Source organism: Pelophylax lessonae, assembly GCF_965119305.1.
Source record: "Pelophylax lessonae genome assembly, chromosome: 1".
Lineage (NCBI taxonomy): Eukaryota > Metazoa > Chordata > Amphibia > Anura > Ranidae > Pelophylax > Pelophylax lessonae.
Genome location: NC_138768.1, coordinates 735,172,142 through 735,186,066, shown reverse-complemented (window position 1 = coordinate 735,186,066; position 13,925 = coordinate 735,172,142). Strand labels below are relative to the sequence as shown.

The 13,925-nt window shown below is 43.6% G+C and overlaps 1 protein-coding gene across 2 annotated transcripts in view; it reads left to right on the top strand.

Moving 5' to 3' along the window:
* The window catches only part of PAICS (phosphoribosylaminoimidazole carboxylase and phosphoribosylaminoimidazolesuccinocarboxamide synthase), a 130,548-nt gene extending 116,899 nt beyond the window's left edge, over positions 1 to 13,649 (top strand). For both annotated transcript variants that reach the window (XM_082264894.1, XM_082264893.1), the window contains 8 exons: positions 5,750 to 5,947; positions 7,547 to 7,725; positions 7,819 to 7,998; positions 9,568 to 9,681; positions 11,422 to 11,505; positions 12,180 to 12,360; positions 13,161 to 13,319; positions 13,423 to 13,649. In XM_082264894.1, the coding sequence (XP_082121020.1) occupies positions 5,750 to 5,947; positions 7,547 to 7,725; positions 7,819 to 7,998; positions 9,568 to 9,681; positions 11,422 to 11,505; positions 12,180 to 12,360; positions 13,161 to 13,319; positions 13,423 to 13,589 (1,262 nt within the window). In that variant the 3' untranslated portion in view covers positions 13,590 to 13,649. The remainder of the gene's footprint in view (positions 1 to 5,749; positions 5,948 to 7,546; positions 7,726 to 7,818; positions 7,999 to 9,567; positions 9,682 to 11,421; positions 11,506 to 12,179; positions 12,361 to 13,160; positions 13,320 to 13,422) is intronic.
* Positions 13,650 to 13,925: the final 276 nt, after the last annotated feature.

The following is a 13,925-nucleotide window of genomic DNA, read 5'->3' as shown; positions in this document are numbered from 1 at the left end:
TTCCCTGGAGCATATTTCACCACCTGATCCTTTCTGAGGCTGTTGGGCCCCCTGGGTCCCAACAACTGACTGCACTGACTACATGATCGAGTTTTTCTGCGGAAAGGTTCTTCTTTCCAACCTGCACTTATGGGGGTCTCTTTGGGGCAGTGCAAGACTTGTTACTTCAAGGGCGATTTTTCTGACTTTGGACTGTTTTCAGGGGTTTTACTCAAACCTGTTTGCAGTTCCCAGTAAGGAAGGCAAGGTACATCCAATTCTGGACCTCAAGGTGCTAAACTGTGCGGGTACAGAAGTTTCGAATGGAGTCCATTCGCACAGTAGTGGCACCCCTACATTAGGGGGATTCTTTATTTTTTTGCTTCTATCGACATCAAGGACGCCTACCTTCACATTCTAATATGTGCCAGTCACTAGCGCTTCTGCTTTGCCGTGGACAAGGAGCATTATCAGTTTGTGGCTTTACCCCTTGGTCTCGCCCCCCGGGTCTTGCGGTACTGGGGTACCTGGACATTCTTCTGTGAGCGGAGCCTCCCGACTGCTGATGGACAACTTGGTTATTACTCTGACTGAGTTTGGTTGGATTCTGAACCTTCAAAAGTCTGCTCTGGTTCTGTCAACAAGCCTGGACTATCTGTCTGAGGCTGCAGTGTTTCTTCCTCTGGAAAAGCTTCAGAAATTGCAGGAGGCAATTCGGCTTCTGCTGTCCAGCAAGACTATAATCTCTTCGGAATGCTGGTGCGGGTTCTGATGGTGTTTACCTTTTGAGGCAATTCTGTTTGCACAGTTCCACACAGGATCTCTGCAAAAGGAGATTCTGGTGAAATGGAACAAGGATCCTCCATCTCTAGATCTGATCCTGTTGAGCCAGAGTACGAGGGGGTCCCTGGTTTGGTGGCTTTGTTCGCTGGCATGTCACCAGGGAAAAATCACTTCTTCCCCCTGTACTGCACGGTTGTCAACACGGACGCCAGAGTATGTCCAGGGGGTCTGGACTCTGGAAGAGTCCAGGCTACCACAATGAACTGGAGCTGCGAGTGATCACTTTGTCTGGCTCATTGGACAAGTCGTCTCCGGGGATGTTGGTACGGATTCAATCAGACAATGGCATGGCTTATGTCAATCGCCAAGGGGGCACAAGAAGTGTCCTGGCGGCTCAGGAAGTAGCTGGAATCTTCAGATGGACAGAACAAATCTTTCCAACCCTCTCTGCTGTACACATTCCAGGGGTTGAAAATTGGCAGGCGCATTACCTCACTCGACGGTGTAGGACCAGGGGGAAATAGTCACTTCCTCTGGAGGTGTTTCGTCAGTTGTGTCTTCAGTAGGATCTGTTGGCCTCTCGCCTCAACAGGTAAGTGCAGAGGTTTGTGGCACGGTCTCAGGATCCTCTGGCTGATGCCACAGAAGCATTAGTGGCTCCTTGGAGTCAGTATAGTCTGATGTATGCCTTTCCTCCTCAAGCTTCTGCCAAGACTCCTGCACAGGATCGAGGCAGAAGGGATTCCGGTCATCCTAGTGGCTCCAGACTGTCCTGGTCGGTCTTGGTATGCCGATCTGGTACGGCTGGTTGCCGATGCCCCTTGGAAACTTCCTTTCAGGGAAGATCTGCTGTCCCAAGGGCCAATCTTCCATCCTGCTTTTGTCGCTGGTTTTCACATCTTGGCTGTTGAAAGCCAGGTGCTGAAGGATAGAGGTTTGTCTTGAGTCAGTGATTCCTACGCTGTTAAGCTAGAAAATATACTTCTGGGTTCTAGGAAGATTTACCATCATACTTGGAAGACGTACATCCCTCGATTCACCCTTGCTTCTTTTCGGTGACTTGGACCTTGGCTTTCCTCCCAAGGAGGGTTGAGCAGTGCCTTGATTGAGTACCATCAAGGGCCAGGTCTTGGTGGTTTTCTTTCAACGTCAGTTGGCCACATTCCCTGGCGCATGCCTTTTTTTCCAGGTAGTTAGACATTTGGTTCCTCCAGTGTGGTCTCCGTTGCTACAGTGGGACCTCAATTTGGTGTCAGTTCTCCAGAAGCCTTCCTTTGAAGATATTTGGGAGGTTCCCCTGCTTACATTATCCCAGAAGGTGGCATTTTTTGGTGGCTATCACTTCTGCGCGCAGGGTGTCGGAGCTGGCGGTGCTGTCTTGTCCACCTTACCTGGTGGTTCACAAGGATAAGGTGGTTCTTCGTCCATGTCTGTCATTCCTTCTGAAGGTCGTCCTGATTCTTATTTGAATGAAGACATTGTTTCCTTCCCTGTGTCCCAGGCCTAAGCACCCTAAGGGAAGTTGCTTTACATTCCCTGGATGTGGTTTGGGCAATAAGGGCTTACCTGGCAGCTATGGAGTCGTGTGTGTGTGTGTGTGTGTGTGTGTGTGTGTGGTTTTTCTAAAAAAAAAAAGTCAGACTCCCTATTTGTCCTCACGGATGTACCTTGCAAAGGACTGGCTGCTTCTGCTGTGACCATTTCCAGATGGATCAGACTGTGGTTCAGACTTATTCCATTAAGGGTCAGGTTCCTCCTTTCCCTGTTAAGGCACACTCTACTCGGGCACTTAGTGCCTCCTGGGCCTTCCATCAGGTGACAGTGCTGCAGGTTTGCAAGGCAACTACCTGGTCGTCTGTGCACATGTTCACAAAGCTTTATAAGGTGGATGTTTTTAGCAGATTCTTCCTTCAGCCACAGTTTTGCAGGCTGCTGCTTGGAGAACTTGTCCTCCTTTGAGGGTTTTTTTTTTTTTTTTTTTTAGTGCACTGTAAGCATGAATCCTTGTCAATGCACACCCCGTGTGTAGGCAGCACTGTTATGTACCCCTCTAATTCTCAATCTCCCCCCCCCCCCCCCCCCCCCCTGTACAGTGCACTCCAGCTCTGAGGCTAGCCATACATGGTTGGTTCAGCAGGCTGAATGGAAACAAAATTACATTCCTCCATTCACACAAACAAGGTGGATGGAAAAATCCCCAAAAAAAACATGGCACATGTCAAGTAATTTTGTGGCTGGGGCCATGTTGGGTGCCATCTTGCCCCCATCAAATTAATATAGCAACACACTGCAGATCAGGATTAATTCAACCTTACAGGCAAAAGGGCTCACCAGTGTCTTCATAGAAAAATATTTGACTTTCTCCTTCCTCTAACCCACTAGATAGTATTGCTCTTCGATAATTTGCATTATCGAAGATACAGCCAGATCTGTACTGTTTGATATAGCTACTGCCAGCAGGCAAAAGGTGTTACACTGGCGATGCGGACCAGGGATATGCTTCCTGGAACTTTGGAGTGAATTTCCAGAGACCACAAAGGGAGCAGGATTGTGCTGGAGAAGAAAATCTGATTTAGTGGTCTTGTTCCTTTTCTGATGCATTAGGGGCACACAGAAGCAGAAGTGGGAGGAGGGTAACTCACTTTACAGATGACTGTCCCAGCAGAATACATTTCTCTGTTTAAAATAAGCCTGGTCTAAAACAAGGTAACAATGTATTGAAAAGTCCCTGTGTTCTTTGTATTTAAATCCTTATGTCTGGGATTTCCTTGGATCCTATTGGAGCCCTTTCTTTTCCTTCATCTGTTAAAATGCCAGACATTCAGTGGGCAGTAGGCTCTGGCATGTGAAAGTTGAATGGGTGTGGGTCAGTAGAAGGGGTGGGGCTGTATCTTGAGTTGCACAAAAGTCCATGTGATCTGTACAGCCCAGGGCTACGATCCTGGAAGTTCCACAGGTACCAGGACAAGTATATTTTGGTACCACAATGTGCCTGCTCCTCTCTTGCTACTTAAGGAATATTTTGGAACAGGTCAGATTCACTGGGCATCAAGTCTCACATTATGGGTAAATGGAGGAAAAGTACAATACATTACAATTGAAAGCAATATGCAAATGCATTTTATTACAGATACACCAAAAACCTGTTTTGTACTGATACTTTTGCTCAATACTTTGTTGATACTAATTGGGGCCAATTCACACTAATGCCTTGATCTGTGTTTTAGTGCAGCTATAAAACCCAAATTAACAGAAGGACATCTGAAAAACTTTCCAATGTGTCCTATTCACACCATAAGGCTGCGCATGCATGTCAACGGACATTAGCGCACATTAAAACACGGCTAAAATGGCTGGAAATGTACATGCATTTTCCATATATTTTAATGCCAAGTCAATGTGAATAGGCCCCTGTGTGATTCAAGCCCATACAAATCACTCTGCAAACAATTGCTTGTGGTACGATTCCTATCTGCATCACATGTGGTTCCCCCGCACTGCTCCGGTATGAACCAAGGCTGAAGTCACTAACAAGCCTGGGTTTACACAGGAGCGGTGGGAGAAACTGCCTGTGATTCAGATAGGAATTGCACCACAGAGCAATTGCACGAGTTAAAGTACTCCTGCAAATGCTTATCGGTGCAACCCTAACATTTATACTACTTGGACTTCTCAATTCCTTATCCTTTGAACATGTATGTTTACATTGTATAAAAAATTGCCAATGAGTCTAACAAGTACTGTCTTTTTACTTGGAGAATTTTAATTCTATATTTAGAATGTTGAATTTGGAAATTATGTTCATGCAAGTTTAAGGGCACCCATGAGAGGTTTGCTCTTGGCCCAACAAGGTCTTCAACCAGCCCTGCCCTAAATGCAGACGAGAAATGGAGCCTTAAGCACCGTACACACGCAACGATTATCGGCCGACCGATCGTCTGTCTTTTGTCCAGAGTGGTGTTTTGTTGGTTGGAATGTGCCTAGACTGCACACTAATTTTCTCGCCCAACAAAATTCTACTTCAGAAGTGATGTCATGTGTTGGGTTGCTTTCTTTGTGTTCTTTCTTCTCTGAGCATGCCCAGACTTGCTCATTCGATTTTTTTTTCCCTGTCGAAATCTGTACTGACTGCACGAAAATCGGCCCGTGTTTTGACGGCGGACAAACATTTTATAGCCTGCACACCAGATTTTTTTTCAGCCGAAAAGTTGGAGTTGGTTGTCGGAAGCATCATACTAACAAGCCGAAAATCGGCAGATCGGTCGTTGAACGAAAATTCCCTGCCGATTTTCGATGCGTGTACGAGGCTTTACTCTCTAAGTCAGCCTTTGTCAAACAGGGTGCCTTGGCAAAAGGCCTAGAAACTGCCCGAAAACTGTATACAAGCCAGCAGGTGGATCAAGCCTGCCTATTAGTTACATAAAGCCACAGGTTTTCATTGTGCACCATTACAACCTTCTAGCTGCCAGTGTCCGAACAGCCAATGACATCAGTTGATAGAGGACGTTAAGGCCCTTGCCCCCCTCAATCAGCGTTGTGGTCACGTTAGCTGAGTGAGGAAGAGCAACAATGGAATACTAGTCGGTACCATAGGTGTTTGCTTTGGAAGAATAAACCACTGCTAATGTTGAGTGTACTAAACATATGGGTGTTGCTGCACATGTAAAACTATTTATTTTTAATAATTTTAGTGTTTTTTTGTTTTAATCTTTAGAATGGGGTGCCTTGAGATTGTATGGAATTGTAAAGGGTGCCTTGACCGACAGGTTGTGAAACACTACTCTAGGCTTCCTAGTCATTTGGCCGCCTCTAAAATAGAGCACGTGCATCAAGCCTAGAGCAAAGATGGCAATGATCCTCTAGGCCTGTCTCTGTTCTGTAGCCTGGAGGTCACGTTTACTTGGCAAACAAAAATAGATGTTTATAAATGTTGCTTAACGCTCAGTTATTGGATTTGCACAATTTACACAGATCTTTTTGTATTAAGAACTGAAACTTGGCAAGAAGATCAATGAGGGCAAAACTAAAGAGGTGTACGAGCTGCCCGATCACCCAGGATGTGTTCTCATGCAGTCCAAGGATCAGATCACGGCAGGGAATGCTGCCAGGAAGGATCACATGGAGGGAAAAGCCTCCATCTCTAACAAGACCACCAGCTGTGTCTTCAAACTGCTTCAAGAGGCCGGTAAGATTTATCACATGATGTATGTTTGCCATGTTCCTTTAGGCTTCATTTACATTCACATGTCTCAAAAGACTTTTGGTGCGAGTTTGATCTCACTTTACATTCTATGGGTCAAAGTGGCACCAAGTATTGCAGGCACCTTTTCAACATCACTATGACCTAAAGTTGCACCAATTTGGAACGTGTACCATTGTAAAATATTGGGGTGTGCCTTGTCAGACTTTGATGTCCAAAGTTGCATGATAAATCGCACAAGTGAATGGAGCCTTGATAGCCTTACTTGCATTATTTATTGATAATATTTGGAGTACGTTTTTACACTCCAATTTTAAAAACAATTGGCAGCCAACCTGGGCTTCTTTGCTGATGAGCTGTGCAAATCCCACTGTGCACTTGCAGGAGCCTACATGCTAATTTGCTTTTGGCTTCTGTCTGGGTAACCCACTAAAATGAGTCTACTTTAACTTTAGTCTTAAAATATTTCAACAAATGACTAGATGTCTGCAGCATTGATCCGGCTTGATGCTGTAGCTATCCCCTGCCAGCTGTAACCGAGAACTGCGCAATCAGCAGTCCACTGATCACAACGTTTCTTCATATAGTTACATAGTCTAGTTGAAAGACCCAAGTCCAATTAGTTCAACCAATAAAAGTGGAGAAAAATCATACAATCCTATACCTACAGTTGACTCAGAGAGGCAAAAACCCATCAAGCATGATCCCATTTGTTCCACAGGGTAAAAATTCCTTCCTGATCCCTCAACAGGCAATTGGATATTCCCTGGATCCACTTTACCTATAACTATTAGTACCCAGTTATATTATGTACAATTGGGAAATAATCCAGGCCTTCAAAAAAAAAAAAACTGACCTGGACAGAACCTGCTCGTGTGGGAGTCTATTCCACATTTTCACAGCTCTTACTGTGAATTAACCTTTCCACATTTGGAGATTAAATCTTTTACTACAGATGTAAAGCGTACCCTTGGGAACTACACTGTATCTGAGCACCACAAACCAAAAGCACTATTTTAATTTATTTTGTAATATTCAAAGCAACCCCCCCCCCCCCCCCCTAGCATTTCTAGGCCATGGCCATCTTGACTACGGGCAGATGGTTCATATAGCATTTATTTCCTGGAATCCATCTGCCTTTATATCATGCAGGCAGGAGGGTGTGCTTAACTGAGAAAACCCCTCCTGAAGACTCCTGGTATGAATCACCTCATTTGCATAGACATAAAAACTAAGAAGTAACCAAAGAAATGTTTACGGTTTAAAACAAGTAATTATGATCTACTTTTCTATCTATTTCCTAAAGCTAGCAGCATAGGGTTTTAAAATGGTCATTGATTGAGAGAGAAGATTATCTTTAATCGCTTACCAACCAGCCACTGTACTTGTACTGCGGCAGGTCAGCTCTGTCCCACAAAACGACGTACCTGTACGTCCTTTCAGGGGACCGCTAGTGGGGATGCGCACGCGCCAATTGGCCACAGGGAGCCAAAGCAAAATTATAAAAAAAAATTTTTTTTTTTTTTTGTCTGGTCAGATCGTTTAATAGGGAACAGAAATATTTGGCTATATTTTGCCTTTCAGGTATCAAGACTGCATTTGTCAAGAAGTGTAGTGAGACAGGATTCATTGCCACCCATTGTGAGATGATTCCTATTGAGTGGGTATGCAGGAGAATAGCCACTGGCTCCTTCCTCAAGAGAAATCCTGGAGTCAAAGAAGGATTCAAGTTTTATCCCCCCAAAGTAGAGATGTTCTTCAAGGTGTGCAAAATTTCTGTTCACTTTCAACAGCTTCAGTCACTAGTCCTACTTTCTTAATTCCACTAATATGCACGGCATTGCTTTTAACTGCAGGATGATGCCAATAATGACCCTCAGTGGTCTGAAGAACAGCTGATTGCTGCAAAGCTTACTGGTGCTGGCCTTGTGATTGGTCAGGCAGAGGTAGACATCATGAAACATTCCACAGTGGCCATCTTTGAGATTCTGGAGAAAGCGTGGTCTACACAGGATTGTACCCTGGTGGACATGAAGGTACGTGTATGCTTTTCTTGCATGGAAGACAGGATATTTTAGGGCATTTGACATGCTTTTTATTTTTTGGAAGACTAAATTGCATGACAGGTTGCACCCTATTGCCAGCAATCGCACTGTTCACATTGGTGTGACGCTGAATTTGCGGTGCCGCATCGATTTGCAGATGTAGTTCCTGCACTATTTTTTGGCGATTTCAGGTGCGACTTGCATAGACATCTGTGCATGAAGCGACAGATGTCGTCCCAAGTTGTACCTGATGTTTCACTCGCATGCGACCTTGAAATTGTGCAATTTCAGATCAAGTTGCATGATTTTAAAGCTGCTGTTAGTGTGAACAAGATGTCAATGTAAAATTGTATTTTTAAAGTTAAACCAGAGCCTTGAAATGCATGGAGCACAAGCTACCTGCTCAGGACTTGTTGTATGTATGATGTATCTAATGGGCCCCGAGCACCCAGCCGGCACGTCCGCCGGCTGGATGGAGTCCCGATGAATGCCGGAAACGGCATCGATCGGGTCTCCGATGACGTAACCCGGAGGCGGCATCCATAACGTCGCTTCCGGGTTACTGTGCTGCAAAAGGCGGCAGATTTGAAAAACGGCTGTATGCAAAAATGCCGTTTTCGGCGTTTTGCATACAGGGAAGTGTAGTGGAGGGGTCCTAGGGTCTTTTAGACCCTCGATCCCTCTATAAAGTGTACCTGTCACTACATATTGGTGTCACAAGGGATGTTTACATTGCTTGTGACAGCAATAAAAGTGATCAGATTTTTTTTTTTTTTTTTTTTTTTTAAAAACCTGCAATAAAGTTAAAAAAAAGAAAAAATAAATAGGAGAAAAAAAAAATGTAGCCGTCACCGTTAGCTCGCGCACAAAATAAAACGTATACGCAAGTCGAACCGCAAATGAAATCACTGTTCAAACCACACATGTGAGGTATCGCTGCGATCGCCAGAGCGTGGGCAATAATTAAAAAAAAAAAAAAAAGAGCTACACTCTAACTCTAAACTGGTAACCGTTAAATAAATTTAAAGCGTCGGAGATTGAGATCTCTATTGACCGTAGTTGTCGCCATCCCACGGGGGGGCGCAGTTTTAAACCGTAACATGTTGGGTATCTATTTACTCGGCGTGACATCATCTTTCACAATATACAAAAAAAATGGGCTAACTTTACTGTTTAGTATTTTTTAAATGCAGTGAAATGTGATTTTTCAAATTTTTTCCAAAAAAATGGCGTTTTAAAGACCGCTGCGCAAATACCGCGTGACAAAAAATTTTGCAATGACCGACATTTTATTCTCCAGAGTCTTTGCTAAAAAAATATATATAATGTTTGGGGGTTCTAAGTAGTTTTCTAAGAAAAAATACTGGTTTTAACTTGTAAACAAAAAGTGTCTGAAATAGGGCTGGGGCTTAAGTGGTTAATGTGTATATGAAATCTAATAATCCAAGAATACAAAACTGCAAAGGAATGTGAAAACCATGCCACTATTTCAAGTAAGTGTCACTTTTTGTATGCTGAAGTTAAGAGCTAATCCAGTATCGTTTCTGTTTTCTACATCAGATTGAATTTGGTGTTGATGTGACCAAAAAGGAGCTTGTTCTTGCTGACGTGATTGACAATGACTCGTGGCGTCTGTGGCCTTCAGGAGATAAGAGCCAACAGAAAGATAAACAGGTAATTTGGTTGCTGTTTACATACAGCTAGTACATGAAGCTCTGAAGACAAATCAGTTTGCGTTGGGGCTGATCCACACAGATGCAGCGACCCTTAGTGTGAAAAAGGCCATTTATGTATGTGTCTGGAGCTGCTTGCAGGCAGCTCGCCTTAGCCAATGGAGATGCAACGGCTATATACTCGCCCATACATATGAGTTGACAGACGCATGCACCTTCCCTGTCACATGGTGAGTCTGTAAAGCTGCTGCGTCTTGACAGACATATGCTGTCTGCATGCAGCTCAAGGAGTGTGGAGAATAGGGCGCTCTGGATAACAGACTTGGTTAATGCAGCACTTCAGAAGAGGGAAGCACACTCTAGGAAAAACAAAGTAGAGAAGAAGGCGCTTCTCTAAGTGCAGTAATAAAACCCTTTCACAAGTTAAAAAAACACTTACAGGATGGAAGTGATAAACGGGCATATCAACGAATCCATATTGTCCAGCAGGATGGCCTCCTGTGGGTAAAGACAGCTGCAGGAAGTGCCAGCAGTGGGGAAATACTGTCTCTGATCCATGATGGAGAGCTGTGCTGTCGGCATGGAATACAGGCAACTGGAAGTGACCTCAGAGTGGGTGGGACACGTTTCTGAGCATGCCCAGTCGCTCCTTCTTTAAAGTAAGGTGTGCAGCATGGGACTGGGGGGGGGGAAGTGTCGGCAAAACCATAAATGGGTGGGGAAATATGATACATAAGACAGATGTAAATCCTGAGCAGCAGGGGACAGCAAATTTTAGCAACGTCACAAGTAAGGAAAATCTATATAAAAAAAAAATGGAATGCTATATGGTCATTGCTGTGAGCATATGAACCTGATGCATTGGGGGAATAATGTAAGTGTGGTGGATGAGTTGATCTATCCAGAGGGTTACCCCTGCAGGAGAGTGTCCATCTTTATATCCACATAGGCATGTACACAAAAGCCATAGTGCCAATTCGCATCAGTGGGCATGCTTGGGGGCTAGTGCAGGTGTAGTGGCATGCCACTTAGATCCTATAACCACTATAATTGAGTATGAACTTCCAGCTCCTCGTTCAAGCCTCCAGGGGACAAAACAACCAAGGCATATATCCAATAGGTCTCCCTCTGGTAGCGCTTACAGAATTGCTCGGCCAGAGGGAGGTCCTCCACACTGCTCCAGACAAACCAACAGTTCTTGCATGCTGTACGGGCCTCTGCACCCATATTAATGAGCCCAAAAAGTGTAAATGTAGTGGCTGAATTTTGTAGTAACCGGGATTGAATGTTTCCCAAAGATGGCAGATGGATTTAGAATATGGGATTTAGGACACAGGGTGGTCCTCTCCTGTGTTTTATGTTTTCCTGTGTTGGTTATGTTTGGTATTAGGAGAAAATTTGATCCTGGCTTTTCTACAGGCTAGGGGTGATGCCCAAGGTGACATGTTAGTGGACTGGGTGTTGAGGAGACATCAGACAGGTTTAGATCTCCTTTGTAATCCAGCTTGGTGTGTTCCAGGTCTTAAAGCACAAACTGAAAACCGTGTTAAACAAATCCTATTCAGGTCAAAATTTCTGGCCTGTTAATCCCTTGCAGTGCACTGCTTCTGAGTCAGTACTGAGATATCTGTACCGACATGTGCAATAAAATGTTTTTTTTTTTTTTTAACGGGGGGGGGGGGGGGGGGATGTTTCTAAACTAGTCGTAGAAAATGTTTATGGTGACATGTGTTTGCTGCAGACATACCGGGATCTAAAAGAAATCACCCCAGAAGCGATGCAGATGGTGAAACGCAACTTTGAGTGGGTTGCTGACCGGGTGGAGGTAAGATAAATTATAAATCTATCAATGCATCATTTTTGTACAGTTGTGAAGATGGGGAAATTTTTTTCTGTCCGTATATAGAACGACAAAGGGTTTTATTTAGCCCTTTCCAAAATTGCAGCGTGACTTGTATTTTGTTAATGAGGAGCATGTTACTTTGAACTTCTGTTGTAGATTAAGTTCCACAGTGCAGTTATAGAACTAGTCTACTTCCCAGTCTTATACAGTAGAAATTATTCCCCCCCTTGCCTTCCATGACCTTCAAGCTACAGGCCAAGCAAACTGCTAAATTCAGGCCAAATATTTGGATTTTTTGTAATTCTATGTAGTCTTGTGATTTTTGCACACACTGCCGCACTACATTGGCAGTTAGGTTATGTGTTCTGGTTCAGCAGTGCAGCTTCATGTGTCCCCTTCCTACCTTCAGCCATCTCTATTCAGATTTTTTTTTTTTTTTTTGTCCAATAGTGATAAGCTGTAGGCTAAATTGGAAGGTGATGATCCTGGCTGTGGAGCGTAGTATAATATACATTAAAATAATTGAACCTGAAAAAATTACAGATCATTTGGTTGGTAATCATTCAACATTACTGTATGTATTTTTATCTGTATTTAGTGGAGTTTTTAATTGAGCTGCTGGTGATTGAGAGGACTAATGACATCTGTCTTTTCAGCTCTTACTGACCAGTGTAAGCCAAGGAAGGGTGGTTGTGCTGATGGGCTCCATTTCTGACTTGGTGCATTGTGAGAAAATCAAGAAATCCTGTGTAAACTACGGCATTCCATGTGAGCTCAGGGTGACTTCTGCCCACAAGGGTCCTGATGAAACCCTAAGAATCAAGTCTGAATATGAAGGTAAGATGGCCCACCTCATCGAATTCCTGTTTTGCTAGAGTGGGGTCACTTTACCTCTAAAAAGAAATGTGGAACGCTTGTTGGGGTTTTTTTTTTTTTTTGTTTACAGTATTTATTTTTTTGTAGCTGTTTCTTGCATTTAAGTCTTTTAAAATCATTAAGGAAATGATAGGAAAGACCAGCACTACACACTTTGAAGACTTTAGGGTATTTTGTTTGATCTACATCGTAGCATTCTCCAGGTAAAGTAAGAATTTAAGTGGGAAGGTATGGAATTGCAGCCTTTGTCTCATACTGTAAGACTTCTCATCTCCTGGTGGCGACAAGACTAGTAAATGGGAGGGCATTTAGAAGCGGTCAGGTTACTCCCACTCCCATCATTTCTTCTGTCGGAGGTACTGGAAGAGAAAAATCTTACTAGCAGGTACATAAATGCCAATATACTGTAAATTTTACAGAAGTGTATTTGATAAGTCTATGAAAAAAACAAGGCTTGAGTTTGACTTATGTTATGCTCGGCCTCTTACGTTTAACTTCTGTTTGAAGAATCTGGTGTCACACAATATACAGATGTGAATAATGGCAGTTGCGCATGCCATGGTAGCTATTAAGTATACAGGGGACTAGAGTAGGTTGGGACCCATTCAGAAATACACATCTTGACAGTGCTTGGCTCCTTGCACTACACGATTCATTACTGTAATAAGGTGTTTAACATTTTGGTTCTCTGTCCTGATGAACAGAAATCTGAAACCTACTTACTGCTGCAATGCCTTACACATTCTGTGCTTCACTCTTAGGCGATGGCATTCCCACAGTGTTTGTTGCAGTTGCCGGCAGAAGCAACGGTTTGGGTCCCGTTCTTTCTGGAAACACTGCATATCCAGTAATTAACTGCCCCCCTCTTACGGCTGACTGGGGGGCTCAGGATATCTGGTCTTCCCTGAGGATGCCCAGCGGTAAGAGAAATGCATGCACGCTGCTGAAAAGCAGCCAAACAGTTCTTATTTTAAATCAACCTGAAAATGTTTACCTTTCTTGCACCCCTTTATCTTGCTGCAGGTCTTGGATGCTCTACAGTTCTGTCCCCTGAAGCAGCAGCTCAGTTCGCTGCTCAGATTTTTGGTTTGAACAATCACTTGATATGGTCCAAGCTACGCTCCTGCACCCTGAACACCTGGATTTCTCTCAAACAAGCCGATGTAAAGCTGAGAGAGTGTAGCATGTGACCCCACCCATTCATCATGCACTGTTCGGTCTTGCTTAATTAAAGCACTTGGTTTTTCTATGCGTGTTTGTGTGTGTTTTTTTACAAAGTTAATTTTAACCACTTAAAAACAGGGCACTTTCAATCCCTTCCTGCCCAGGCCAATTTTCAGCGCTGTAAATTTTTGAATAACAATTGCGTGGTCATGCAACACTACCCAAGTTTTTTTCACAAATGGAGCTTTCCCTTGGTGGTATTTAATCACTGCTGGGTTTTTGTATTTTTTACTAAAAGACAATTAAGAAAAATGTCTTAGTTTGTCAGTAACTAATCTTCTCTTCTTCGCTGATGAGTTGGC